Source organism: Corapipo altera, unplaced genomic scaffold (assembly GCF_003945725.1).
Source record: "Corapipo altera isolate COAL_440 unplaced genomic scaffold, ASM394572v1 62, whole genome shotgun sequence".
Classification (NCBI taxonomy): Eukaryota; Metazoa; Chordata; class Aves; order Passeriformes; family Pipridae; genus Corapipo; species Corapipo altera.
This window is the reverse complement of record NW_020884894.1, coordinates 9673248-9697284: the sequence shown is the minus strand read 5'-3', so window position 1 is coordinate 9697284 and position 24037 is coordinate 9673248. Positions and strand designations below refer to the sequence as shown.

Genomic DNA, 24037 nt, shown 5'->3' with positions numbered 1-24037 from the left:
CATTGCAACCTTATAAAAAAATTAACTATTTCAACAATGCCGCAGAAGGAAATTCTGTGTTTAGGTGCTGGTGGGAAAACACTATCTCCAGCGTCTAGGTTTGAGTGTCACCAGAACCACTTGATGAAGTTACACACAGAACAAGTAGAGGAGGCAACTGTGAATTGTGGGGCTATAAAGCCATCGAGGGATCTGATGAAAGAACCCACAAGACGAACCCCCCACCCCCCAACAGGATCGGCACCCCAGAATTCAACAAATGGCTGACTTTGTTAAAACACTGTGTGGGATCCCAAGTCCTGGATCAGTAGCTGCACAGCCCCCGCCCCGACGCCGTCTGTTGATCCTCCCCCCTCCCTGTGCTCTCCTCCCTGGCCTCCTCTCCACTCCTCCATCCTGCGGTGCTGGATTGAACCGCCCCAGAGCTGTGCTCTGGCACAAGTCTGCGTCTGGCACAAATTCTCATGGGAGCCACGTCATGAGGTACGTGGTTGCACACCTATCACAAGAAATCTTGCAACACTGACTTTCCTGAGCTCGGTGGGAAAGTCTGGATAGTCCCTCCCCTCTCCTGCCACAAGAGCAGCCCTCACATTCACAAGTTTCCAAAGCAGGTCTATTGAGTTTCTTCTCAGAGCGAGCCTTTGTCAAACACACTGGAGGGGGGGATCTCCTCTCCCCAGCAACTCGGATCAGTGCCTTCGTTTAAATGCTCCAAACTAATCCTGAGATGCTGCTGGGTTTGTGGGTTGTTTTTTGTCAAACTCCCCCCCGCCCTCCCCCCAACCACCCCGGCATTCACAATTGAAACTGGAATTCAAGGGCCAAATTCAAGCCCAGAGTGAGCAGTACAGACTTAGACCTCAAAACAGAGTTGCACCTGCTGACCCCCAGCCTGAATTTGGTTCATTCAGAGACTACAAGTCAGAAAGGCAAGTTTAGAAAGAGGCATGCTAAGGGCTGATGGTAGAACGACCAATTTGTCCCCACCAGCGTGGTGGGGAAGGCTGGACTGAGAAGGAAGAGAAGGATCCATAGAGATGTGAACCAGAATCAGTTGTGTGGAGCCCTGGGGATATCACTACATGTTTAGCTCTTGCAAGACCATTTGCCCAGGGCTTTGGTACCACAGGGTTAGAGTTACATTAACCACAACCACCAGAGAGGAACTGAGGTTTATGACCCCCCCCAAGGTTAGATTTCTGCCGAGTATAAAGGGGAGGGGAAGGAGGGGGGGGTCCTTGGTTCTTTTCCCTTCACTGTGTGACCGAAGGTTTTGCTTTTATTTGTAAACATCTTGAATTACCCGTCGTTTTCCAGTCCTCATCGCGCTGTTGTCATGCCACTGGAGAGCACAGCGTTTTCTGAGCTGGGCTGGGACTGCTCCTTCACCACTGGATCTGCAGGAGACAGAGCAGGCAGGAAGAGGAAACAGTATTTAATAAAAGCGGAAGCTCCACCCGGGCAAATCCTTCCAGAGAAGCTGCCCTGGAAACTCACAGAGCTGCTAAGGCTTTCGCGGAGCAGGGAGCCAAAATTCACCTCCACAACCCACAGCTCCATCCCAGCTGGCCCCAGCTACTCCACAGACTCACAGAAATAGGGGTGCTCCATGGCCTCCTTGGCAGTCAGCCTCTGTTGATGGTCATATCGCAGGAGCTTGTCCAGGAGGTCGAGGACTTCAGGACTGACCAGGTGTCTGTTCTCGCTGTGGATGAAGTTCTCCCAGCGCTTCCGGGAATGCCTGCAAAGGGACCAGGGGGAATCACCTGCCACAATCCTCCTCTGAGAAGAGAGGCTGTGATGAACGCTGCCTACAGCTTTTCCTTGCACAGGCAACTGCTCAGCAAACACCTGCCAAAAAGGGGAAACCCTCTTCTATACCTACACAATTGTATGGATGTTCTGTGCCTAGGAAAGGCATGATCCTTTCTGTCTACAGGGACTAGACAATGGCATGTGGCAGCAGGCAGGGTGACACCCTCGGGACCAGAATTTCTCTGACTTGCCAGCCAGCCCCACAGAAGTTGTCCTCACTATTAAATCCACCTCTTGTCCTTTTCAGGAATCTCAGCTGGGAGACTCTGAGCAACTCAGCCCACGCTCAACTCCAGTGTCTACACCTCCACTTTGAGGATGTGAATGAGCAGGAGGGAGAAGAAATGGGATGGATCATGGGAGAGGCAAAAAGAAAGAGCCTGCATTTCATCAATGACATGATGCAAGCAGCGCTGTGATCACGAAGATCGAGCAGGCCTTTGCTGAGAGTGCTTCCAGGGCACAGACATCAGTTTATCTACCTCTCTGTGTCACAAGGAAAAAGGGCAGCATTTCACTTCTCCACTTACTGGCCCAGGATGTCATTGAAGTGTGGGTCCAGTTCTATGTGGTACTTCTTGAGATACCCATAGAGCTCATCTGTGCCCAGGACCTTCGCGATGCGAACCAGCTGGAATAAAAGGCATATTCAGAAAGCAGAAGGGTAGCCCACCACTCTTTTGCAGAGGCAGAGCTGCCCAAATCTAAGAGCAGTCCTTCTGGAAACATCCCAGATGGAAGGAATATCTCCCTTGAAACTTGTTTTTGCAACGTGTGCAGAAAAAAAAATTCCTACACAAGGCAGAGAAGCAAAATCCCAGATGGCTTAACCAACATGCAACAACATCCTCCCAGCATGGTGATCTGACCCTCAGAACCTCCCCACCATACACACAGAAATGAGCTGGGGACAAACTTTCACACAATAAGCCAGGTAGCAATGTCTTTACTTGGTCATAATTGTCCTGGCCGTGGAAGAAGGGCTCCTTTCGGAAGATCATGCTTGCCAGCATACAGCCTAAACTCCACATGTCTAAGCTGTAGTCATACATCTGAGGGAAAAAGGAGAAGCTGTCAGAAAAGGCACACTCACCACAGCCCGGTTCCCCAGCTGCACAGGCAGCCTCAGCCTTTGCACTTCACAGCCAGCCTCTCTCCAACCCAGGCAATGCCCTGACAGGCAAAACCAGACAACCCAAAGGTGGCTAAAGTGCAGCCACAAGTGACATCACTGGGTAGCAAGGAGGAGACAGACTCTTACTTGGTAGTCCACAAGGAGCTCTGGTCCTTTGAAGTACCTGGAGGCCACACGGACATTGTATTCCTGAGCTGGATGGTAGAATTCGGCCAGACCCCAGTCTATGAGCCGCAGCTGGACACACAATAAAGACACACAGAGTCAGGAGCCACTTTGGCCATGCTGGCCAAACCTCTCAATCCCTCAAGCAAGTGTAGAGCCTGGGGTGGAAGGAGGCCCTCTGATGACAGGGAATGCTCTCAGCAGTGCTCTGTTCAGGCTCTTTCCCCCACCAGCTTGTGGGGCAAAGCCCAGCTTAGAGAGCTGCTCTGCCTCCTGAGTCCAAGCACACTGTTACTGCTGGGCAGCTGGTTCCTGACCAGCACCACCAGCCACAGCAGACAGGTCGTTGCATACTAGGCAACAGGCAAAAGTCTTATCCCACTGTTTAGAGAGGCTGGGCTGAAGGCAGTGTTGATTTTACCTGGGGGTTGAGAGCAAAACACGGGGTAGGAGGGGTGTTCACCACATCCTGCAAGGCTGACCATCTCCTCTGCAGCCCCAGGGATGGATGAACTGCCGTGTTACTGAAGGACAGTGGGTCCAGTAAGAGATTCCCTTCCTTATAATCCTTGCCTTGCCTGTTCAGCCTCTGCTGACTGGCAGAAAAGACCTGTGGAACAGCAACTAGTTCCCTGCTAAGGATCCAGGTCCCTGGGGCAGGTACACACAGCACCCAATGGGGTATGAGTACCAGGATGGGGGAAGTCCCTGTGCTGCCCATTTCCACAGTAGTGAGCTGGGTACAAGCATTTCCTGTGACCTAACTAGCACATCCCAGCACTGAGGAAGCCATGGACTCCCACTGGGGTGCTCCCCAGTGGGACTTTGGCCATCTCCTGATGCTGTCACAGGTTGAGGGGACCCACTAAAGAAAGGTTAAAGGGGTCTGTGCAGCTGCCCAGGCTATGGGTACAGAGGCAGCAGAGTTTCAAGTTTCCCTGGAAAAACCTTGCTTACAAGCCCTGGTGTCACAGTACCTTTTTCTGTTGGTGGTCTATCATGACGTTGTGGGGTTTGACATCCCTGTGCATGATTCCCATGCTGTGACAGTAATCCAGGGCCTGGCAGACACACACACACATTAGACATGGCTGTAACCACAGGCACAGCGTTAGCAATATAACAGACAGCTCTCAGCCAGGAGCAAGAGCTCATGAGGAAGTGCTGTAACTCTGGCACAAGAAACTGGCATTTTCAGCTCTTATGCTGCACGTGGATGAAGTGGCAACCTGGCAACAAGCCTTTATGGATCTTGACTGCAGTCACAGTCTTGGAACTGTGTTCCCTGCACAATCATTGAAGAACACGATCCAGAGACGTGTCCCACCTGGTGACAAGCCCAATGCTCCAGCCTGGGTAGCCCTGTGTTTCCCAGGTCATGCTCTCTTCCCCAGAAGGGGATGATTCTTACATGCATACAGTTTTATGGCCTTCCAGTGCAGCTTTTCACCTGTGCCCCAAAACACACTTAAGCCAGAAAGTCACCTCTATCTTGCTGACTTAAGCCAAACCTGCAGTTAAAAAAGTGATAGCACACGAGGGAGAGCAAAGCTGCTTCAAGCTTGAAGGCAGGAGCACACATAAGCTCTCCAGCTCCATGACCTTGCACCACTTGCCCCCCCTCAACGCAGCTGTTCCCTTGACCAGGGGGGTGAGAATGTTGTTTTCTCATCTCCAAGGGGAGGGAGATCCATCCATCAACATCTATCAGATGCTATGAGATCTCCAGCAGCGTGGAAAGAGGGTACAGCCTGCAGTCATTCAATATGCAAGACACCAGTGCCAGGGAAGCAACGCTGTCCTTGGGCCCCTGCCACAGCAGGAAGCAAGGAGGCAACAGCTTCCATCACAGCAAGGCCTAAGAGAATATCCCTGCAATGACATGTGGCCTCACAACCCACAGGACTCACAGCACTGTGGTCCTGGGATCTCCAGTAGAGGAGATCTGTAACAGGTTACACAAAGTGCTTCCAGGGATGAAGCTGTTCTAGTGTCTTGTGTTGCCAAGGTTGGATCACCTAAACTTCATCATCCCTCCCCCCCTAACCCCGGGTTGCCTTAGGTTCCCTCCAGCCTCTGGTAGGAAGGTCCTTCCCTTGCAGACAGATGAACAAGCTTGGGGGTGCAGAGAAGAAAGCCTCCCTCAGGCCTGCTAGGTCTCTTTCAGGAAGTCTCCTGAAGTCACAAAGTCCTGGAGCACAAAGGGCTTTCCCTCACCTGTTCCACTCATTTCCAGAGGGTGGAGAATTGGAAAGTGCCAGAAATCCCAAGGCCCTGCTAAGACCTGACACAGCCAAGCTGCTGCTCCAGCAGGTCAGCACAGAACTGCCTTGGATGGGTTGAACCTGGAAGCTTTCCCTAATACCCTGCTACCTCCCATGTCCTGCAGCTGGAGACCCCTGAGAAGGGGCAGCACATCTCACAGACCTGCCATGTGGCTCCCTGAGCATTTCCACAGGGAAGTGCAAGCTAGGCCAGTTAAGAGGAGGTATTTAGGATACTCCTCAGCTTTCATCAGAAGGGCAGGGAAAGCTTTGGCTGGGAGGTCTCAAAGGAAAATACCAGTGTTATATTAACATATAACAGCTGGCATACCAGAAGCTTTGTTCCCCACGACCACATTCCCAGGGTTCTGTGACCACAGGGCACTGAGCTGGCCAGCTTATTCTTGATGTGCCCTAGATCCCCCACCCAGAGAAACAGGAGTCTAAGATCAAGTGGGCAGAAGTCACCTTCTGGGTCTGCATTTGAACACTGCAGCAGAACAAAGCCTGCAGCTGGTAATCCCTCTCTTCCAGTCTCCCTAGAAACCCAGCTCTCCAGTCCTGCAAATGCCTCTCAGTGCTTGTCCTGGGTCTGGCTGGAGGGAGCTGATTTTCCTCGCAGCAGCTCAGTGGTGCTGGAGACACAGGGAGACCAAGCACAGCCCTACCTGGTGACTACCAGTCACGAATGCTTCCTGGGGAAAGGATAGGCCCCAGAGAATCAGAGGCTCTTTGGAGGTGACCTAAGGTCCCCAGTTTAGTTGCAATACCTCACAGCAACAAGCCAGGTAACCAGATGTCTTCCCAAGCCTTCCCAGGTTATGAGACATGGATTCTGCACTGAACACAGGAGAAGTAACCACTCAGTAGCACTGCCCCACGAGCCCTGCTACTGCTGCTCTCATTCCTGGCCTCCCCATCCAGACTGCCATATGCAATGCCACTCACCTTCAGCAGCTCATACATATAAAACCGAATATCAAAGTCTGTCAGGATCTGGTACAGTTGCTGAAACAGATTTGGGGAGGGAGGAAGAAAAACAAAAGAGAAAAAAAATAAATACTCCAGATTTGGATTAGTTTAATTTCCTGCACCCCACTTTTCTCCAGTCATTGACCCCATTCCAGATTTCCTGTGAATGCCACCATTCCCGAGGGCTGTCCTGGCCTCAGACCTGCCAGGGCTACACACTAGGGAATCCCAAAAGTATGCAAGAGCTCCTGTGAAATGCTACTGGGATCGTTCAGACTCAGCTTCTTTCCAGCAGGAGATGGGCAGGCTGTCCATCCAAGGAGAACAGGGCAAAAGCCCTTCAGAGCACACTGGAGTTGGCACAGATGATTGTGACTCTCTGTTGTCAAGTCACTGTGATGACTTTGCATGTCAACATTGATGACAGCATTCAGAGCAGGTTGGGAACACACGAACAAGGTGTCCAGGTGCTCAGGGTGTGGCAGGGAAACAAAAACTTTAACCTAAAGGAGCACAGAATGGGGAAATACAAAGGGGAGGAGACACCCTTAGAGCCACAGAGGCTCCTCTCTATCCCAGGATAAAGACTAAGGCAACTCAAGAGTGCAGAAATGCTTGTGGGGCCAAGGAGAGCACAAGCACAAGGAGAGCTCAGAGTCTCAGGGAAGTACTTGTTACCAGCACGAGTTCACCACCCTCCTCTCCTGTGTGTCCTTCTGCAGCTGCTCACGCAGAAGTGAGAGAGATCCAGGGTGCACTTTAACCTGCACTGTGCCACCAGCACCAGCATTGGAGAACTCATCATCCTGCTGCTCCCATGCCAGCTCACAGCTGGCCCCAAATCTGCCTTCTGCTCTATATCTGTCACTGGCAGTGGTGTCAGCCCAACCCCGTTGGGCTGTGCTCTCATCCAGGGAAAGCAAGGCAAGATGCCAGGGCAAGGCAAGGAAGGACACTCACAGGGCAGCAGTGGGACCAGACCTCTCTGCCCTTTCTTACAAACAAGGATCATCTCACAGCTCAGACAAATCACCGATTGCATCAGCACTGGAGCCAGCTGCCCATCACGGGGACCACTTGGCAGCTTCAGGAAAAATCCCAGAGCAAGAGATTGAAATTCACATTCCAAGAGAGCAGCTCTAGCCCTGGATCCCCTCCAGGCCCATGCTGAGATCCTCAGGTTCCTGCCTAACTCAGGGCCATCTCCAAGCAAACACCCCCCGATACTGCTCTTGGAAATCATTTGACAACATACAAGTGTCACTTACACACACAGAGCTTTAACAGCCTCCAGGACACAACTGCATTGAATTCTCGTGAGCTGGGATGATCCTAACGCTTTGGAGCAACCCACTGAAGCAGACAAGTGAGCAGGGAGCAAAAAAGTCATAGCCACAGGCTATAGAGCTACAGCAGGGATAGATTTCCTGACTCTGATGCAGGATGCAGGGCCAGCAGAGGACAGCTGAGTCCTTCCAGAAGTCTGTTTAAATGGCTTGCTAAGTAATAAACACTACGAGAAATGTGTGTAAAACATGTCTTTCTGGCATTCACTACCCTGTTCAACTTCATCTGGCAACATCATGCACCTAGGGAAGGAGGAGGGCAGGACAGGCAGTGGCAGAACAAGGCTAGACCTCATTTCCCCAATTCCTTGGCTCCTCTGCCTCTTGCTACCTGTAAGGAAGGAGGGAACGGAAGGGAGGTCCCTAAAGTCTTTCTTCACAGCCCCGAAATGCTGTCACTTCTCTAACTCGTGGCCTTCAGCGTTGGACCATGATATGCCCATACACTGCTGGGCAAACAGCTTCCAACAGATTTCCCTGGAAGAGCTACCTGCGAAACCCAGTCCCCCCAGTGCCCCATGCTCTGCTCTGTCCCTTTGGAGTAGAACTACCAGAAACATCACTGTGGGGATCACTCAGACCCAGCCCAAATCTGCTCAGCTAGCTGCCAGCACTCTGGATCCCAGGAGGCCTCAGAGACCTGGGTTGGTCTCCTTTCTCCATACAGAGCACAAGGAAAGGCCGAAGCCACCCACAGGCAGCCCCTACCCCTCTCCAGCTTTTGGTGATATTTTGGCACACATCACATAACCAATCATAAACTAATCCTGTTAGTGCCCGAGGAGACAGAGACACGCTTCCCCTGCCATGGGGCTGACAGGAGCTAAATGCTCATTCCTCTCCCTTGAGTGAGCAGCACAGCTGGCTACGTGCAGGAAGCAGCATCTGCAAAGCAACAGGGTGGCTGTGAGGAGAGACACTGCTTTGGGGTGCAGGGCAGGCAGCAGGAAAAGAAAAGGAAACAGTTCCCAAAGCATTCCGGCCTTGGCAGCCACGCAAGGGAGGGGAATCTTTTATAATTCTGCATCGCTTATGCAGGGCAACAATCATTTTTCAAACAAACCTTGGATGCACAAGGATAAAGCACACACACACATTTCCCCTTACAGCAATTTGGCCTGAAAATTCACCAAAGTGCAGGTGAAGTGGAAGACTTGACTCCAAAGCCCACTGAACCCACAACTCCAACAGGCTGAGCATCCTGAAGCAACCTTCCTTCGCTCACCTTTCTTGCCCATCTCCTCTTCTTGAGCTGCAAACCTGCTAATGTGTTTTAAGAATGAAATAGCAAACCCAAAGCATAACTGCTCCTCAAGAGCTGGCTCTGCCCCCTTCTTTCCTGAGGGATTTGCCTTTTTGGGGCAATAAAAAGCACAGTACCAGGCATGTTCACAAAATATGTGACAGCCGACAGTGGCTGAATTACAGGCGTCTCATCTCTAGTTTGAAACCAATTAGCAAAAGACATTTAATTTCACTGATGATCCCCCAATTGACCGTGTGGCTCTGCAGTGCAGTTTTCATTGAAGGCAGATGACTGTGGGGAGCTTGAGTGTTCACAGATGACAAGTAATGCAGCAGGTCTGAAGGGAAACACTAGCCCTGTAACACAAGCTCCAGAACACGCATTTAGTCTGGTTCCAGCTCATCCTCCTGCAAGTGCAGTGCCATCCCTTCCAGCAGGGACCCAGGCAGGTAATTTAAGAAAATGTAATCAGCTCTGGGGAGGTATCACCTAAGTCTCCTGTTTATACCATCATTTAAAAATAGCCAAACCATGTGGAATATAAGCCTGTGCTTCTGATCTGGAATTGTTCATAGCCATGGCTTAGGCCCCACAGAACTGCAGTTTCTCCCTGTGCACAGACAGGTAAGGAAACCCAGTAGCCATTTTCATGGGTGCACTGACCTGAGCAGCATTCTGCCATTTGAATGGGCAAAGGGTTAACAATGGGCAAAAGCATTAACATTAAGCAAAAAATAACAATGCTGAAGGAAAGAAACAGCCAGAAAGGAGACAACTGAGCAGACATCCAAGCTTGTGAGAAACTACTGCCAAAAGGACAGAGAAAAAAGCAATCCTGGGAAGTGGTCATCAAGCCCCTGCTGCACATGAGCTGCCCTGGGAACCCCCTCACACATCCTGAAGGTGATTTGCCAGTGAGATGGGCAGATCAAAACAAAGAGAAGAGGTACTTGTCACCTGGATTAGCTCACTGTGGCATTTAATTCTAGCAGAATTTGGCTGCCCTGGGGGATCAGGACTGTGGAGCAGAGAGGACAATGACTGGGTGCTTTCCAGCTGCTTCATGTGTAGAGGTACAGGGCAAGCAGAGACCTCCAACACAGGTGGTCTCATCTACTTTGTACATTTTCTGCTTGGCATTTCAAAGCAAGGGAAGAGACAGCTTGGGAGCATCTGTTGACATCAGAAGAAGGCACCCACAGGCACCCTTAAGTAGCAGCAGCTCTATAATCTGCCAGTGAGCTGCAGCCCCAAGAACCTCCCCAAACAGGTAAAGAGCTCATGGGAGTGTAGCTCAAACAACCCACACACCCCAGACACAGCTGGGGAAATTCAGGTTACAAATAAGCTCTGAACAGGAGCAGCCATACCGCATGCCCTGGGGACACACTTGCGTTCCCAAGACGAGTTATTCCTGCCTTGTACCAATCAGCATCAGAAGCTTTCTGTCTTAGACTTGCCCAGCTGTGAATCTGGAGTTCCCTGAGGAGCCAGGCTTTCTCCCAGGAGCCTAGAAGATGTCTGCTGCAAACTCATACAGTTGTTTCTAATGCAACAGCCAGAGCTGAGCATTGTTACTTCTGCTGTGGCCAGCCCACTGCTCCTTACTGGCTGCAGCCAGTGCCTGCTCCAGCTCTCCATGTGGCTGGGATGGCTGATGGATCATGGACTCTGAGCCCTTCATTTTTCAGTTAAGAGTCCCTGTTGGCCACCAGCCTCGAGCTGCTGCTTAACACTCAACTTCACGAACATATTTCAGTTACTGGGTGATGTCTTGGATGACAATTTTTTCCTCTAAGGACACAACAGAGTGGTATAATCACATTTTGACAGGAGAAACATAAAGCAATCGTTAGCAAGGTGCAAGCAACCTATTTTATCTCAAGCCATATATTAAAAATAAAAATTAATTAATTAATTGATACATAAAATCTCTAAATAGAAAATTAAAAACTTCCAGGATCGGCCTTACAAAGAGGCTGTGGGTCACCAGAAGCAATAGGGGTACATTCCCAACACACATGCAGCACTGGAACAGCCCAGCTGATGTCAACGAAGCTCAGGCAAACCAAACCTGCTTTAATTAGCCCTGAAAGGTCACCACATAGCACTCCTCTCATGGCTGTTTACTTGATGGAGGCAACGCTCATCTCCCCGCCCAGAGCTGTCAGGGCAGATGCTGCTGCAAGTTACTATTATTCTGGCTCCTGCAGTAACTCTCTACATGAGATTAAATAGCACTAAGACCCCACTGCAGCATGGCTGCAACTCTGGCTATGCACACACATCCCATCTGGCAGCATCCAGCTCGCCAGACCCACTCCAAAGGGACAGAAACAACGTGTCTTGCCCTGCACACAGATGGTCTGGGAGGCAGCTCCTCCTTTCCAGCAACACCAGCCCAGAGCTCTTCTCTGGGCCTTTGGTGCATCTGCTTCCTTTAAGGCCTGTACCTACATCATGCTCCAGCACAGACAGGAAGAAAACCCACCATCCCATAACATGGAATGAAAGAGATCCCTGAACAGTGCAGGAGGGATGACTGCTGGCTTTCTAATGGCTCCATTAATTCTCCACCACTGACTTAGCGACTTAGGGTAAAGACTCACATGGGGGAAGCAAAGATGCCATTAAAATAGGTGTGGCTGCTAATTACAGATCCCTCTTGTCTCTCAGTCTGTTGCTCCCAGCCAAAAACATCTGAGTAGCAGAAGTAGTTGTAGCTGCATTCAGAGGACCCTCCTTTCGGGAATGGGTAATACCCCTTGGAGCTCCCCAGAAATCAGAAGAGCCAGGGAATATCCTGCAGCCTCAGGCAAGCAAAAGAGCTCTTAAGATGTATTCAAGAATGCTCACTATCCTGCTACAAGGCCCATTGGCAGTGGGAATGTGTTTTCCATTCTCTGCCACCCCAAAGTCCCCAGGTCTGAAGGATTCCAGAAAAAAATTGGTGTCCCCCGCTCCATCAACTGCACTGCTGTAAGCAGAGCACCACAGCACAGGGATTAACTTGGGCTGAATATATAACACAGCAGTGATTACTAAATTGAGAGGGGAGCAAGAATATCTAACCTGTTGAACTTACTCCTCAGAGCTGGGAGAAGATGCAGCACACAAACTTTTTATTCCTTTTAATCTAGAGCCCAGTAACAGGTTTCTGATTTACATGGAGAAAACAAAGTGAAGCTGACATAGTTTTGTGAAAACTCCAAACTCTCCCCAGAGCTCTTCAGGGTTATCTGGCAATCACAGCACTCTTAACAGAAATGGGAAGCCTCCCTCCTCCACACTCAAGCAAACTCACCTTAAAATCTGTGTTATTGATGTACTCAAACACCAGAGCAGGGGTCTTTGACTGCAAGGGAAAGAGAGTCATGGTTTAAAACACCCACTTGACCTTTCTTTGCTCCAAGAGACCTTAAAAAGCCTTTGCTTCCTGCCCAGCCCTCACTAGGGAGAGCAGGGCAGCAGCAAGACAGGGAGAGCAGCACAGCCCTGCTCCTGTAAAAGTTGGAGGCAGCTCTGCTTATACCCCACACACCAAGAACCACCTCGGCATTGTGGCCAGTGCTGGTCCTCCCCATGCCAAGGGGCAGGGACAGCACTGGGCAAGGCAGAATGTGTCACCAGGAGCTAAGCCCTCACACCTCTCCTTGCAGGAGGAAGGTCAGCCAGGACTGCCAATGCTACAGCAGCATCACTACCTCTCATGGCTGGCAGCAGGATGGGAGTCACAGACCTCAGCCAGCTGCTCGTCAGAGAAAACTTCCCGGGAATGGGTCAATTGTGGCAGTGCAGACCAATGACATGACTGCTGGTCACTGGGTAGGACAGCAACCAGAAGGATCAAAGTGCTTCATTTCCAGTTGCCCTGGCTGGTACTTAGGCTCCAGATGCCAGACAAAAGATAGAAGGCTACAGGCTCTACTTTCTTATAGGGCTTCAAAAGATTTCCCCCCATCAACCATGAGAACTCACAGAAGACAGAGAAGGGGTCTTAAAGAGTCTGGGGAACATGGAAAGGAACAGGAACCCATCCAAACCTGCCCCACGCCTGCAGCCAGAGGAAAGGCAATCCCACCACACACATGACACATGGGCACCTACCACTGGATCCTTGACAGTGTCAATCAGATTAATGATGTTGGTGCCACCACGTAGATTCTCCAGAATCTTAACCTCGCGTTTTATCTTCTTTTTCTTCACTGGCTTAAATAGATAAAAGAAATTAGAAGTGAGAGTCCTTTCAGAAATGAACACTGATTTCTGCCACCAATTTGGACTGGAACACATCACCTCCCCTCCTCTCTCTGCTCCCACCCTCACAAAAGAAAATTTTTAGCTCCAAAAAGGAGACAGACATCTTGCATGAAGAATTTCCCTCTCATCCATGAAACCTTTACCCTCACCAGGGGAAATCAAACTACTCCAGATCAACATAACTGTGACTCCAGTGGTTAAAAGCACCTTGGACTGCTATGTGGTAACCTCAGCACACTGATTCTATGTTGTGCATTCAGAGCCACAGGATGAGCATGGTGGACCTATCTCTGCTTTTGCTTACCAGCACAAACCAGTTTTTTACTCCTTAATCCCAATCTGTTTTCCCAACAAGTACTTTAATCCCACGAAACAATGACCTGAGAGTCTCCAACACCAAGATTTCCAGTAAGCTCAGACACTGCTATGCCTGTGTGCATGTGTAGTTCACTATTACCCTGAGTGCACAGCCCCAACTGCACTTCATGCCACTGCATCCATACACCACGATTGGTTTTAAAGCCTACAGACATTTTAAACAGTTTTGACTCCTCCCCTAATCTGTGCAGTCTCAGGAGCTCTCTTTGCAAAGTAAGCTTTTCTCTGGACATCACCCTGTGGAGAGTGACAAAGAACAGCTGCTCCCAAGGCAGGGACTTGGAGCTTGGGTTGGATTTTACACTCTGCTGATCCAGCGGTTCACTTTAACGCAAATAATTGTTTCTGTAACTCATCCACTCCCAGGACAACTCTAGCTCTGTGCCTGCTGGAAAAGAAAGGCAGCTTAGAGGAGATAAGAGGTGAGACTTTCTTAATGACTCTTGGCTAGTGATCAGTGTGGGCAGCACTGGCTGCGAGTCACCAAGTCTAGCAGTCCTTCCTTGCAGAGCTGGAACATCCCCTCCTGCCCCACAGCAGCACTGAAGAGAGCTGCAGAGACATCCTGGAGGGACTGGTAAAGCCCTGTCTCTGAGGTTTGCTGATGAAAACACTCCTCTCTAGACATTTAGCTTTCTAAAACATTCACCACCCAGCACGGAGTCTGGTGTGTGAGGAGGGGTGTAATGCAGAATGGCAAAGGTATGAGGCACCTTACCAAAGTGACACACATTAGCAGATGTCTGTGTGAAGGACAAGGAGCCACAGGAGCTCAACAGCTCAAACTCACCACCTCACCTCTGCTGTAGCCTCCCACTTCAGGGTGCCGATGGGGCAACTCATGCTCCCCATACAGGCAAACCCAAGGCAATCCCTGTTTCAGACCCCTCACAGGAATGTATGAGCAGACAGAAGAAGGAACAGAAGGTTTTATATAGTGGGAAAATATGGCATTTATGTAAGTGATAAAATATGCTGCCTTTCAAGGCTCTTCAGGTGGCTGGAACCTTCAGATTTGAATCCTGTCCTTCTCCACTTGCAAGTTAAAAGGCAGCAGCTAGACTTTCAAGCCAAAAGATGAGAATCTCAGCCCGAAGCAAAGTGCCAAAAATAACACCGATGCCAGCACAGGGAGCATCAGCACCTCATAAAGCCACTGTGGAAAATGGCAGCAAGGCCAGGGCAGCTGCCAGCCAGAGCTGCAGTGAGGTGGGGCAGTGCTCATCAGGGAGAGGGCAACCAACAGCCCTGGGGCAGCACCCAGACACAGCTGGAGCTGGTGGGAGCCTGGAAAGACAAGGAGAACCAGCCAGAGGAGGGGGATGTAAACCAGCAGAAGTGAGGGCTGTATTTTTGAACCCCAGAGGAAGATGCTTCATCAGGGACTGATTTCATTTATGTCAGCATGGGGATGGACACCACCCTTGTGTCACCCACATGCACAGATCTTACCAGAAGGCCAAGATGGAATTAGAGGACGTAATTTGGTTACTCTGCTTGTCCACTGAGGCAAATGTACACACAAGCTGTTTTCCAAGGAACTTCAAAGAGGAAGCTGAGGTACTGCCATCCCAAAGGCACTCAGTGAATCACAAAATCACCATAGACATGCATCACAGCCTCTCTGCTGCAACACTTGCACCTGATCAGGAGCTGAAAAAGTGCCTGAACACAGCCAAGAGGACCCAAAGCCCACTTTGACATACCCTTTTCTTTGTATTCTAGTAATTTCAAGGGCCTTTTGCATCAGTTATGTAGGGAAGGATATCCCTCTGAGATTTCCCTTTCTCCTTCTGTAGTAACCACTGTTCCCACAGGGACAGAAGTTGTTGCCTTCTAGTTGTTTCCACGTTTCCACATTTTTCAGGATGGGAAAATGATGCTCTGTATTATCTCTATCGGAAATCTGGCCCTACCCACCACACACTTATTAAAAGACAAGAGCAGACAGAATCAGTGACTTTCGGAAAAAAGGAGAGAAGAAAGTTGGTCTTTTTTTAATGAAATGCCTGCAGATAATTGCCAACAGCATCATCTCTGACATCACTGATGGAAGATACTCCAGCAAACACTGTCTCAGCAAGAGGGAGAGTTAAAAGCCACTCGCTGTTTGCACTTTTTCTTGCTAAGCTGCAGCAGTGCAGAGCTCAGGCCAGGTTGTCCACACATGGCCACACCATGTCCACATCAGCTGTGAGCCAGGACAGGGCCTGAGAGGCCTCAGGGCTGTAATCAGGACATCATCAAAGTGCTCTTCCCATGTGCAGCCAGCGCTCAGAACAGGGTTTTCCACCACTAGGAAAAGGGGAATGAAGCAAGGAGAAATGCCATGGGCTGAAGTAATGTAATTTTAGAGGAAAAATTACTGCCTAGGAGTGTCCTCAGAGAGAGATGAAGGGGAATAGAGCATTTCCCCATTTCAGATTTGCAGGAGAAAACAGGTGGAAAAACCGCTGGCCTCCTCCTCCTCACTCCACAGAGCTTTCACTGTGTCCTGCCCACACGTCCCACGCCATTGCTCCAGCCACAACTGCAAACACCACTGGCCAGCCAAGGGCACATCACTGGGGCCCAGCTTCTGCCCAGTAACCTGCCCAGCAAGTCCAAGTGACTGCTTCCAAGCCCAAGGTCTTGCTTCTGGCACGTCAAGCACCTCAGTGCAAACCACTCCAGCACACGGCCAGTGCTGCACTGGAGGGAACCATTCAAACCAGACAAACTCTGTTGACTTTGCTTCTGTCCCAGACTCTGGTACTGTTGAAACCACAGGCAAACAGCAGCATATCAGCCATGCACTGGGATTAAGTCTGGGTTGCTACAACTGCCTCTCACAGTCACCCGATCTGTCTCTCCAAGGATGTTGACTCCAAACACACATGGATTAAATGTGAACTGAAGCTATTATGGCCTCCAACCATCTGCCTCTCCCAGCAGGGATAGCTTCTAAAACACCAACCCTTGCAGCCAGAGTATTTTTAACCGTACTCATTTAAGGCTGTTCTATTAAACCAGGCTATGAACAGCAGCATTTCAGGTTGTTTCCTACACAGGCCAATCCTCCTGCCCCGGGAGGGGGATTTCCAGCAGAGGAAAGGAGCAGCCACCTCGACAAAATGAACTGCCCTTAAGTTTGATCTGAGTTTGCAAGGCAATGTTTTATACAGGTGCAGACTCCAACTCCATCTGTTCCCACACCAGAGGCATTTCAAAGCTTTCCTCCATGTTGGGATTCTCCAGTGACCAGTATGAGTCAAACCCTTTCCCTCTGAAATGGGCTCCAACACAGTCTCTCTGCTCTATGCAAACACCTATTTCCACAAAATCTGTAGAAACTTGACAGCTTGGAGACTTCTGTCGCATTTGGTTGGAATTGGCCAACCAGTGCAAAAACTACTGGGGGGAGGAGGGGGAGAAAGGCTGACAGACAGCAGGATTGCATAAGGCTTGTTTCCATAGGAAACCAGGCTAAAAGACATGTCTCAGTTTAACCGTGTCTACACTGGGAGGGGTTTAATTACTTCTACTGCAGCAGTACCCTTAGAACAACATTACTGTCTAGCACAAGCCAGTTTTCCAGATTCCCAGGAAATTGCTCCTTCCTCAGGCAAACTGGAAGTGAGGTGGCTGCAGATGGTGGAGACAAAACATGCAGTTCATGGCTGTCCACTACACTGAGTGCCCAGAGAAGACGAACCAGGTGACCTCCAGCCACAAGAGGATGGTCTCTGCTGGACCCAGCAGCTCTCACTCGACTGTCCCCAGCCACCTACCCTTTGCTGCAGGTTTCCCACCCTATCAGTCAAATGGATCCCATAAGGTTGCTTCAATCCACTTGAAAGGCAGGCAGAAGAGGCAGTGACAGCAATGCAATGCCATCCCTCTGCAGAGGTGAGAAATGGCTCAGGATAAGCTTTGCAGTCAGGAAGATGCAAAAGAAAACACCTCTGTGACCAAGAGAAGAGATCCTGGGTCATTTTCCATGAGATCGCATAAGCTTGTAAAGCAGGGAAGGAGTCCAGCTGCAGCAAACACCAGCTGGGAGAATTAACATTGTTTGCTAAAATAAACCTTTAAATACAAGGCTGCAGCCATCACTTCCTGTCTTGAAAAAATAAATGGCTGCCTGGTTAATCATCTTTTTTGCCTGGTTTCTAAAGCAAAGGGAGCACACACTCTTCTGTCAGGTGCTTCAGTTCCAGCCTTCCCCAACAACCTGGGGGCCCACTGCTTGAATTCAAGCAAAGAGAGAAATTGGATTTGTTATCCAAAGTTCTCTGCGCATTCTCACACTGTGAAAGGAAGGCAGTGACCAGGAAGGTATGTGAAATATCAGTTAAGTCCAAAGCATAAAAATCGTTTTCTATTAGCCTAAAGCAGGCAGGCCAGCAGGGCACACACACTGCCTGCTGAGGAGCACACGTGCTGCTCTGAGGAAGTCCCAGAAGGTGCTGGGTTTTGCCCAGCAGGTGCTCTGAAATGGAACTGGGGTTAGCGCAGCAGGGAAGAAGGTTTAGCAGTCAAAAGATACAAACCCATGAGAAACTGAAGTGATGTATTCCATCACCCCACAAAGATCCATTCTTTGCTCACCAAACCTGAATAGCCTGGAAATACCATGAAGCTTCCAGCGAACAAGCAGGGAAATCTGAACACACAGTGTCCAGGACCAGCAAAAGGCTTAAGCAGCATCCCTATGACAGGCTTTAAACATTTAAAAGCTGGCACTAGAAGCTCATTTGTCTCTAGCATTATCAAAAGAATCACAATAATCGGCCTATAAAGCCCGACGCCAATTGCTCAATAGGAAAATTGGCTTCAGAGCAGCTCTGCTTATTTTGCCAGACATCAGCTGGGAAACCAAATAATAGTATTCAACAGAGCTACAAAATCAAGGAGCCTACTCGTGTTAATATTCTGTTGGTTGGTTGCATCTTACCACTTCCAGTGTGGGAATTCAAACTTTCACATACTCTGAAACTCCTAAAGTACTTTCACTTTTTTAGTTACATAAAATATACTTAAGCTCGGCAGAATATCCCAGCACATGTTCCGAGGGCAGTTTTATTCTTTCCTTCAGAATGCCTTTCCTTCCAACACAGCCCTCAAACTGCCCTCCTGGGGCTTCAGGGCTGCCCATGATACATCAAGACTTCTGCAGCCAACTAAAAGGGAGGTGCATGAGGACCAAGCCCTGATCCCCACCACCACCATTATGTGGGATGGGAATCTTTCCTTCAGCCTCTGCCCCAGGCCCCTGTGAACAGACACAGTGCTGTATCTCACCCTTCTCCACACAGGAGCAGCAGCTTTGCAGCTCATCAGCTCCTTGGTGCTACACCACCACCACAAGAGTTACCAGCTGCACCTCCAGGCCTCTGCGAGACACCCGGTACTGCCCCAGTTGGTCTCAGCTCAAACAAGGCTGCCAAGCTCAGTGTGGGCAACTGGTGTTTAAAAGAGAAGAGCTGTGTACCCAGCTCTCTTGCAAAAGGGCTCATTTCAAGACTGCCAGAGGAGGAAGTGGGCCAGGGGGAGCTGACAGAGTGCATGCAAACACAGGAGGAGCGAGAGACACAGAGCCACCAGGAGCAGGCATTGAACGGCTTTGGTGGAAGGTCACCGATCCAGTCAAAAGCTCCAGCCTGAGGGACCAACATCATCCAATCCTATTTCCCTGTGCAATCCCTTCTGCACACCAGCACAGGAGTCATTTCAGCCCCCATCTAGAACATGTATGTGGGCTCTGAGCTTCTAGAGACAGAAGAAAGTTCACCAGAGCCACAGGGCTACCTCCCTCAAGTGGTTCTCTAGCTACTAGAGTGATAATCTGAGTTCAACACTGGAAGGACCTTCCAGCAGTGCCTGGTACAAGCAGCAGCTCTGGAGGGTTCACACAGCCCAAATGGGGCAACAGGGGAAAAACAAAGCCAAACAAACAAGAATGCACTTGTGAAACCATGTACATGGTTGAAAGTTCCAGTGCATGGACTCAGCACAGAGGGACAAAAGCCACCAAAGGAGAAAGGGGCTATTTCATCACTGTGGCAGAACCTCCATTTCATTGGTCCCTCTCCTTGTAGCACCATTCTTCCTCTACCTCCACCCACGTGTTGTGCCTATGCAAAGAGCAACCACACAAGGAGACAAAACAGCCTCTTTCTGATGGGTTTAATCCTTTGCAGGCAAGTAGAGTGTACATGGACACATGGGTGCATCAGGAAAGCAGGAGGACTCCTGTACAGACTTGCCAACATGGATGCTGTAATCTCCACCCTGAGCAGACACCAGGATGGAACAGGAGACTGGGCTGTGAAGGACACAGTGGTACAGCCAACACTCACCAACAGCCCTAACTGCACGTAACTCTAACAGCACTGTTCTCACTACAAAATATCACCCACAACAGTTACAAGAAATTTGGAAAGTTAACCTTTGGCCTTTAGAGTAGCAACAGTTCCCTCGGGAACATTGTTACTCCAGACCAGAGGATTCCCTTTCAAGGCACACTGGGAGACACTCTGGAGCTGCATTAGCAGAAAACAGAAATGAGAAGCTCATCAAAGGGACAGCACAGACTGACCTCAGCAGTGCACCAAAAATCTGAATCTATGTTGTTAGATATGGAAGAGCAGAGCTGTGCTTTAGATACCTGCATTGGACGCAGACCATACATGACTCACTGGAAACAAGTATGTCTTAAACTTCCTTCGTATGTGCTGAGGAATGTCAGACCTCATCCTGGGAGTCAAACCTTAGCATCAAATTTAAGCAAGACACGACAGCACGTACAGGACATGTTCACACAGTCCCCCTTCCTGGCATGTCCCGCCCCGAAGCAGGCAGGAAGCATGTCCACAGCTGTACTGATGCCAGCCAGATCAAAAAGCCCACAGGAGCCTCCAACACCAGTGAGGCACTGTGGGAGCAGAGCTGCTGGCTAACTCCAGGCCCTCCTACCCGTGAGGGGTAGGAAGGTCAGTACAGTGCAGAGTACCCCCACTTCAGCCCTGGGATTTTTTTTTTCCTGAATCTTTGCTCCCTGAACAGGTTGAAAAGGTGGGGAGTTGCCCTCCACCTCACTTCTCAAGATAAAAGCTTTTTGGCAGGAGGTGTCTGTGTGGCAAACCAGGCTCCTGCCCCACTGCTTTGCCTACACCATCCTACACAGGGCATCCCCATGTCCTGCTGCAGCGGAGTGAGAAGCAACCCGCTTGTTTTGCCTTTTAAAAAAGAGTTGCAGAGTTTTCCCAGGAAAAGTAACATTAAGAGTATCATATCTGTAAAGAAAAGCACTTGACCCAGGAAATGGTAATGTCATTGTTATCTGCACGTTCTTAATTCTCCTCCTTTGCTGACACGCATTATGACCACAACTACCAATATACCATTTTCCCGTGGGATTGGGCCTGGTCCTGCACTTGGGGTAGCAGAACTGAAAGGACATGCTGGGTACTGGCCAGGGAAATGGGGCACCTTGCTTTATGCAAGCCCAAAAGGCCTGGGGCACTGTGGTACCAATCAGAGTCATCAGCTCCCTGGTCTTGTCCAGTGCTAAAGTCTTCATGAGGCACTCGCAAACAAGGTGAGTGGCTGCTGGAAAAGGAAGATCCGTTATCTGACCCTTCATGCAGCACTAAACCAGGACCTGTGCTCTAGTCTCAGCTTTGTTTAGGCTGAGGGACTTGCCCAAAGTCACACAGGAAATCTCTGTGGCTCAGTTCTGCATCAGACAAAGGGTGATAAAATTTCCTGACCTCTGTGGAGGAGGGTACAAGATGTTCAGGTAGCACAACACCAAAGTAGGGGAAGAAAAGGCAGAGGCAGAAGAAGTACTTGCTCTGTGCTAGCTTGAGCTCAGTAAGGACAAGATGCTTCAAAGAGCAAGGCTGGGAAGAGACATCAGTCACTTCCCATGAGGCAGAGATATTAAAACAGTGACTCTTGCTAAAATTCACTCTAACACATAACATCAACTGTCCTTTCAAAAAAACTTAAAGAAGCAACTGTGCTAAACAGCCACATCCATCGCCCAGCAGCAGTATTCCCCTTTGTCCCATCCCTGCAGCCATACAAAATCCTGAACATTTCTGGTTGCATTTCTCACCTCACAGGATCTGAATTCCTCCTGAATTTGGAGGAACAGAGACACCCAACCTCTTTGCTAAGGCTCCACTGTAGATACATGCAATTACATTTGCAATTAAGTTTGAGTCTAGTTACAGGAAACCAGAGTCACTTTCCACAGATCAGAGTGATGTTATTGCCACACTTCACAGGTTTTCATAACATAACACAACGTGGTATTCTGAAACTCACTTTTCACTGACCCACTTTCCACTGAGAAGAAAGTTCATCTTTATTTATCTGGACCTTCTGCTTTTCCTTGCTCGCTCCCAGGAATGCTGTCTGCATGTTAATGTAAGTGGGGAGAGCCAGGGGAACCAGTGGCAACACCATCCGCTTCAAATCTGGGACAAACCAGTCTCCTGCTTGCAGGGCATTAAGGCAACACATTCAGGCCCCAAGGAGAAGGAGCACCCAGCTGCCCTCAGATGACTCTTGCAAGCTGACTCACCGTCCAGAGCTGACAGGCTCCCTAGACGTGACAGAGTTTGGCTGCCACAGGGAGAGGAGCATCGCTCCAGGGGAGGCTCTCTGGGCTGGGAAGAGGCAAGCAGCAAGATTTCTGATGACTTTCCCTGCAATCTCTTCTCAGCCTCCTGGTGCCTTTCTATGTGGGACAGGACCTGGGATCTCAATAAACCACAGCAGTCCTGAAGAGGCCATCAAGGGCTCCAGAGCAGCATGCACAAGTGCCCAGTTTCCCCAGTCCAGCCACAAGCCATCCTGCCATGAATGCCAGCTCCGCACTGGTTACCTGTGCCTAGTGTCTCATTGCAGAAACTCCTGCCTGCACCTACTTAAAAAAAGACAAAAGCTCAAACCACATAAAGCATCTAAAGGAGGGGGAGGCCCAAATAGCATGCCAGAGGAACTTGGCCTGGCGAGGGCACGTGAGCCTCCCCACTCTGCCCTGACGTCAGGCTCAGCCACAGACTCTCCCAGACAGCTCACCTGGCCACCTCCTTGCCCACAGCCAAAGTCAGGGTGTGTGTGCCTCCTCCCAGAGACAGATGGAAGATCATACCTTTCCCAGGAGCGCTGGCTGGACAAACCATGACAAGTTCTCTGGGAGGCTAGGGCAGATCCCAAGGAAGCAGGCACAGTGAGTGAGTGGGGATGTCAGCAGAGACTGCCAGACACACTATCCGAGCGGATCTAGCAAATGCCTTAAGGCTACAGCCCTGCAGAGACACATGTCCTAGGGAGCTGCTTTTCTTAGTGGCTGCAAGGGCACGCTGAGCTCAGACCCCCCTGCATGCTGTGGATGAACGGGTGCCCAAATTCTTAGAACACCCAGGGTCAGAGATCAGTTCCCACATGCTCCTGGGGAACAAGTGACAAGTGTGGCTGGTCCAACAAGTGACAGCCACAAGTGTCAGCCAAGCCAGAACCAAATGTACTTCAATTCTAACCTTTCATTTCTCTCCCCTGCCTACTCCCAGATCATCAGCACAGGGTGCTGCTCAGTTACCACAGCTTGCTGCGAGCCTGTTGCTTCAGTGTCAAACACAGTAAGCCATGCTCTGCACTCAGCCATCCCAAACTACAACCTACCACTGCTGCACGAAGGTCCCCAACCCCACCAAGGCTAACACCCCAGCACACAGGTCACTGTCACTGACACATTTTGGATGGGCTCCTTGAGTCTTCTCAAGTTTCCATAGTGTTTATGGTCCAACTGTGGTGAAGTTCTTTCCTATGTTAGATCCTCTAAAAAGGACTGAATATAAAATTTTGCTTTTTTGACTGCTGAGCATCCCGCAGCCTGGCTCTGGAAAGGCCACATGCCAGCTGTCTGGAGGTTAACAGAAGGATTCCCCCCTCTGGGCTTCGCATTCCTGTTGACATGGCAGTCCCTGGGCTGTTTTAGACAGGCATTGCCAGATCCGATTTGCCAAGCACATGCAACGCTGTTCAAATGTCAGGACTCGTAGCTCTCCCCCTCCAGAGGAGCTCCCAGCCCAGAGCTAGCTGGACAAGGAGGGGTGGAGACATCAAAACATTGCTACAGCACGCAGGACGCCAAATCCATTTCCAAACCCACCGTCCCAGTGCCCTTAACAAGCAAACACAAGTTTTGCGACGAAAGAGGAGATCCAACAGCCCTTTGGCCCTGCCAACCCAGCCCTCTCCCCCTCGCTCCCAGCCACCATGAGTTCGCACACCATCAACGGGACACTCACCTTGAGGATCTTCACGACGACCCTCTCGTTGTTGGTGATGTTGATGGCCTCAAAGACCTCGCTGTACTTCCCTCGGCCGAGCTTTCGGACCAGCTGGTAGTCGTCCTGATTGCTGCGGGCACCAAGAGGAGAGGGGCGGTGGGGGC

General features: G+C 50.1%; 1 protein-coding gene across 1 annotated transcript; it reads right to left on the bottom strand.

Moving 5' to 3' along the window:
* Positions 1 to 1160: 1160 nt before the first annotated feature.
* Positions 1161 to 24035, bottom strand: CSNK2A2 (casein kinase 2 alpha 2; the record flags this gene model as incomplete). Its single annotated transcript, XM_027646959.1, has 10 exons — positions 1161 to 1400; positions 1596 to 1744; positions 2349 to 2449; positions 2769 to 2870; positions 3080 to 3190; positions 4096 to 4179; positions 6331 to 6390; positions 12251 to 12301; positions 13054 to 13155; positions 23892 to 24035. Coding segments are annotated over 10 exons (981 nt in total), but the record flags the coding sequence as incomplete, so codon positions are not given.
* Between the last annotated feature and the right edge of the window lie 2 nt (positions 24036 to 24037).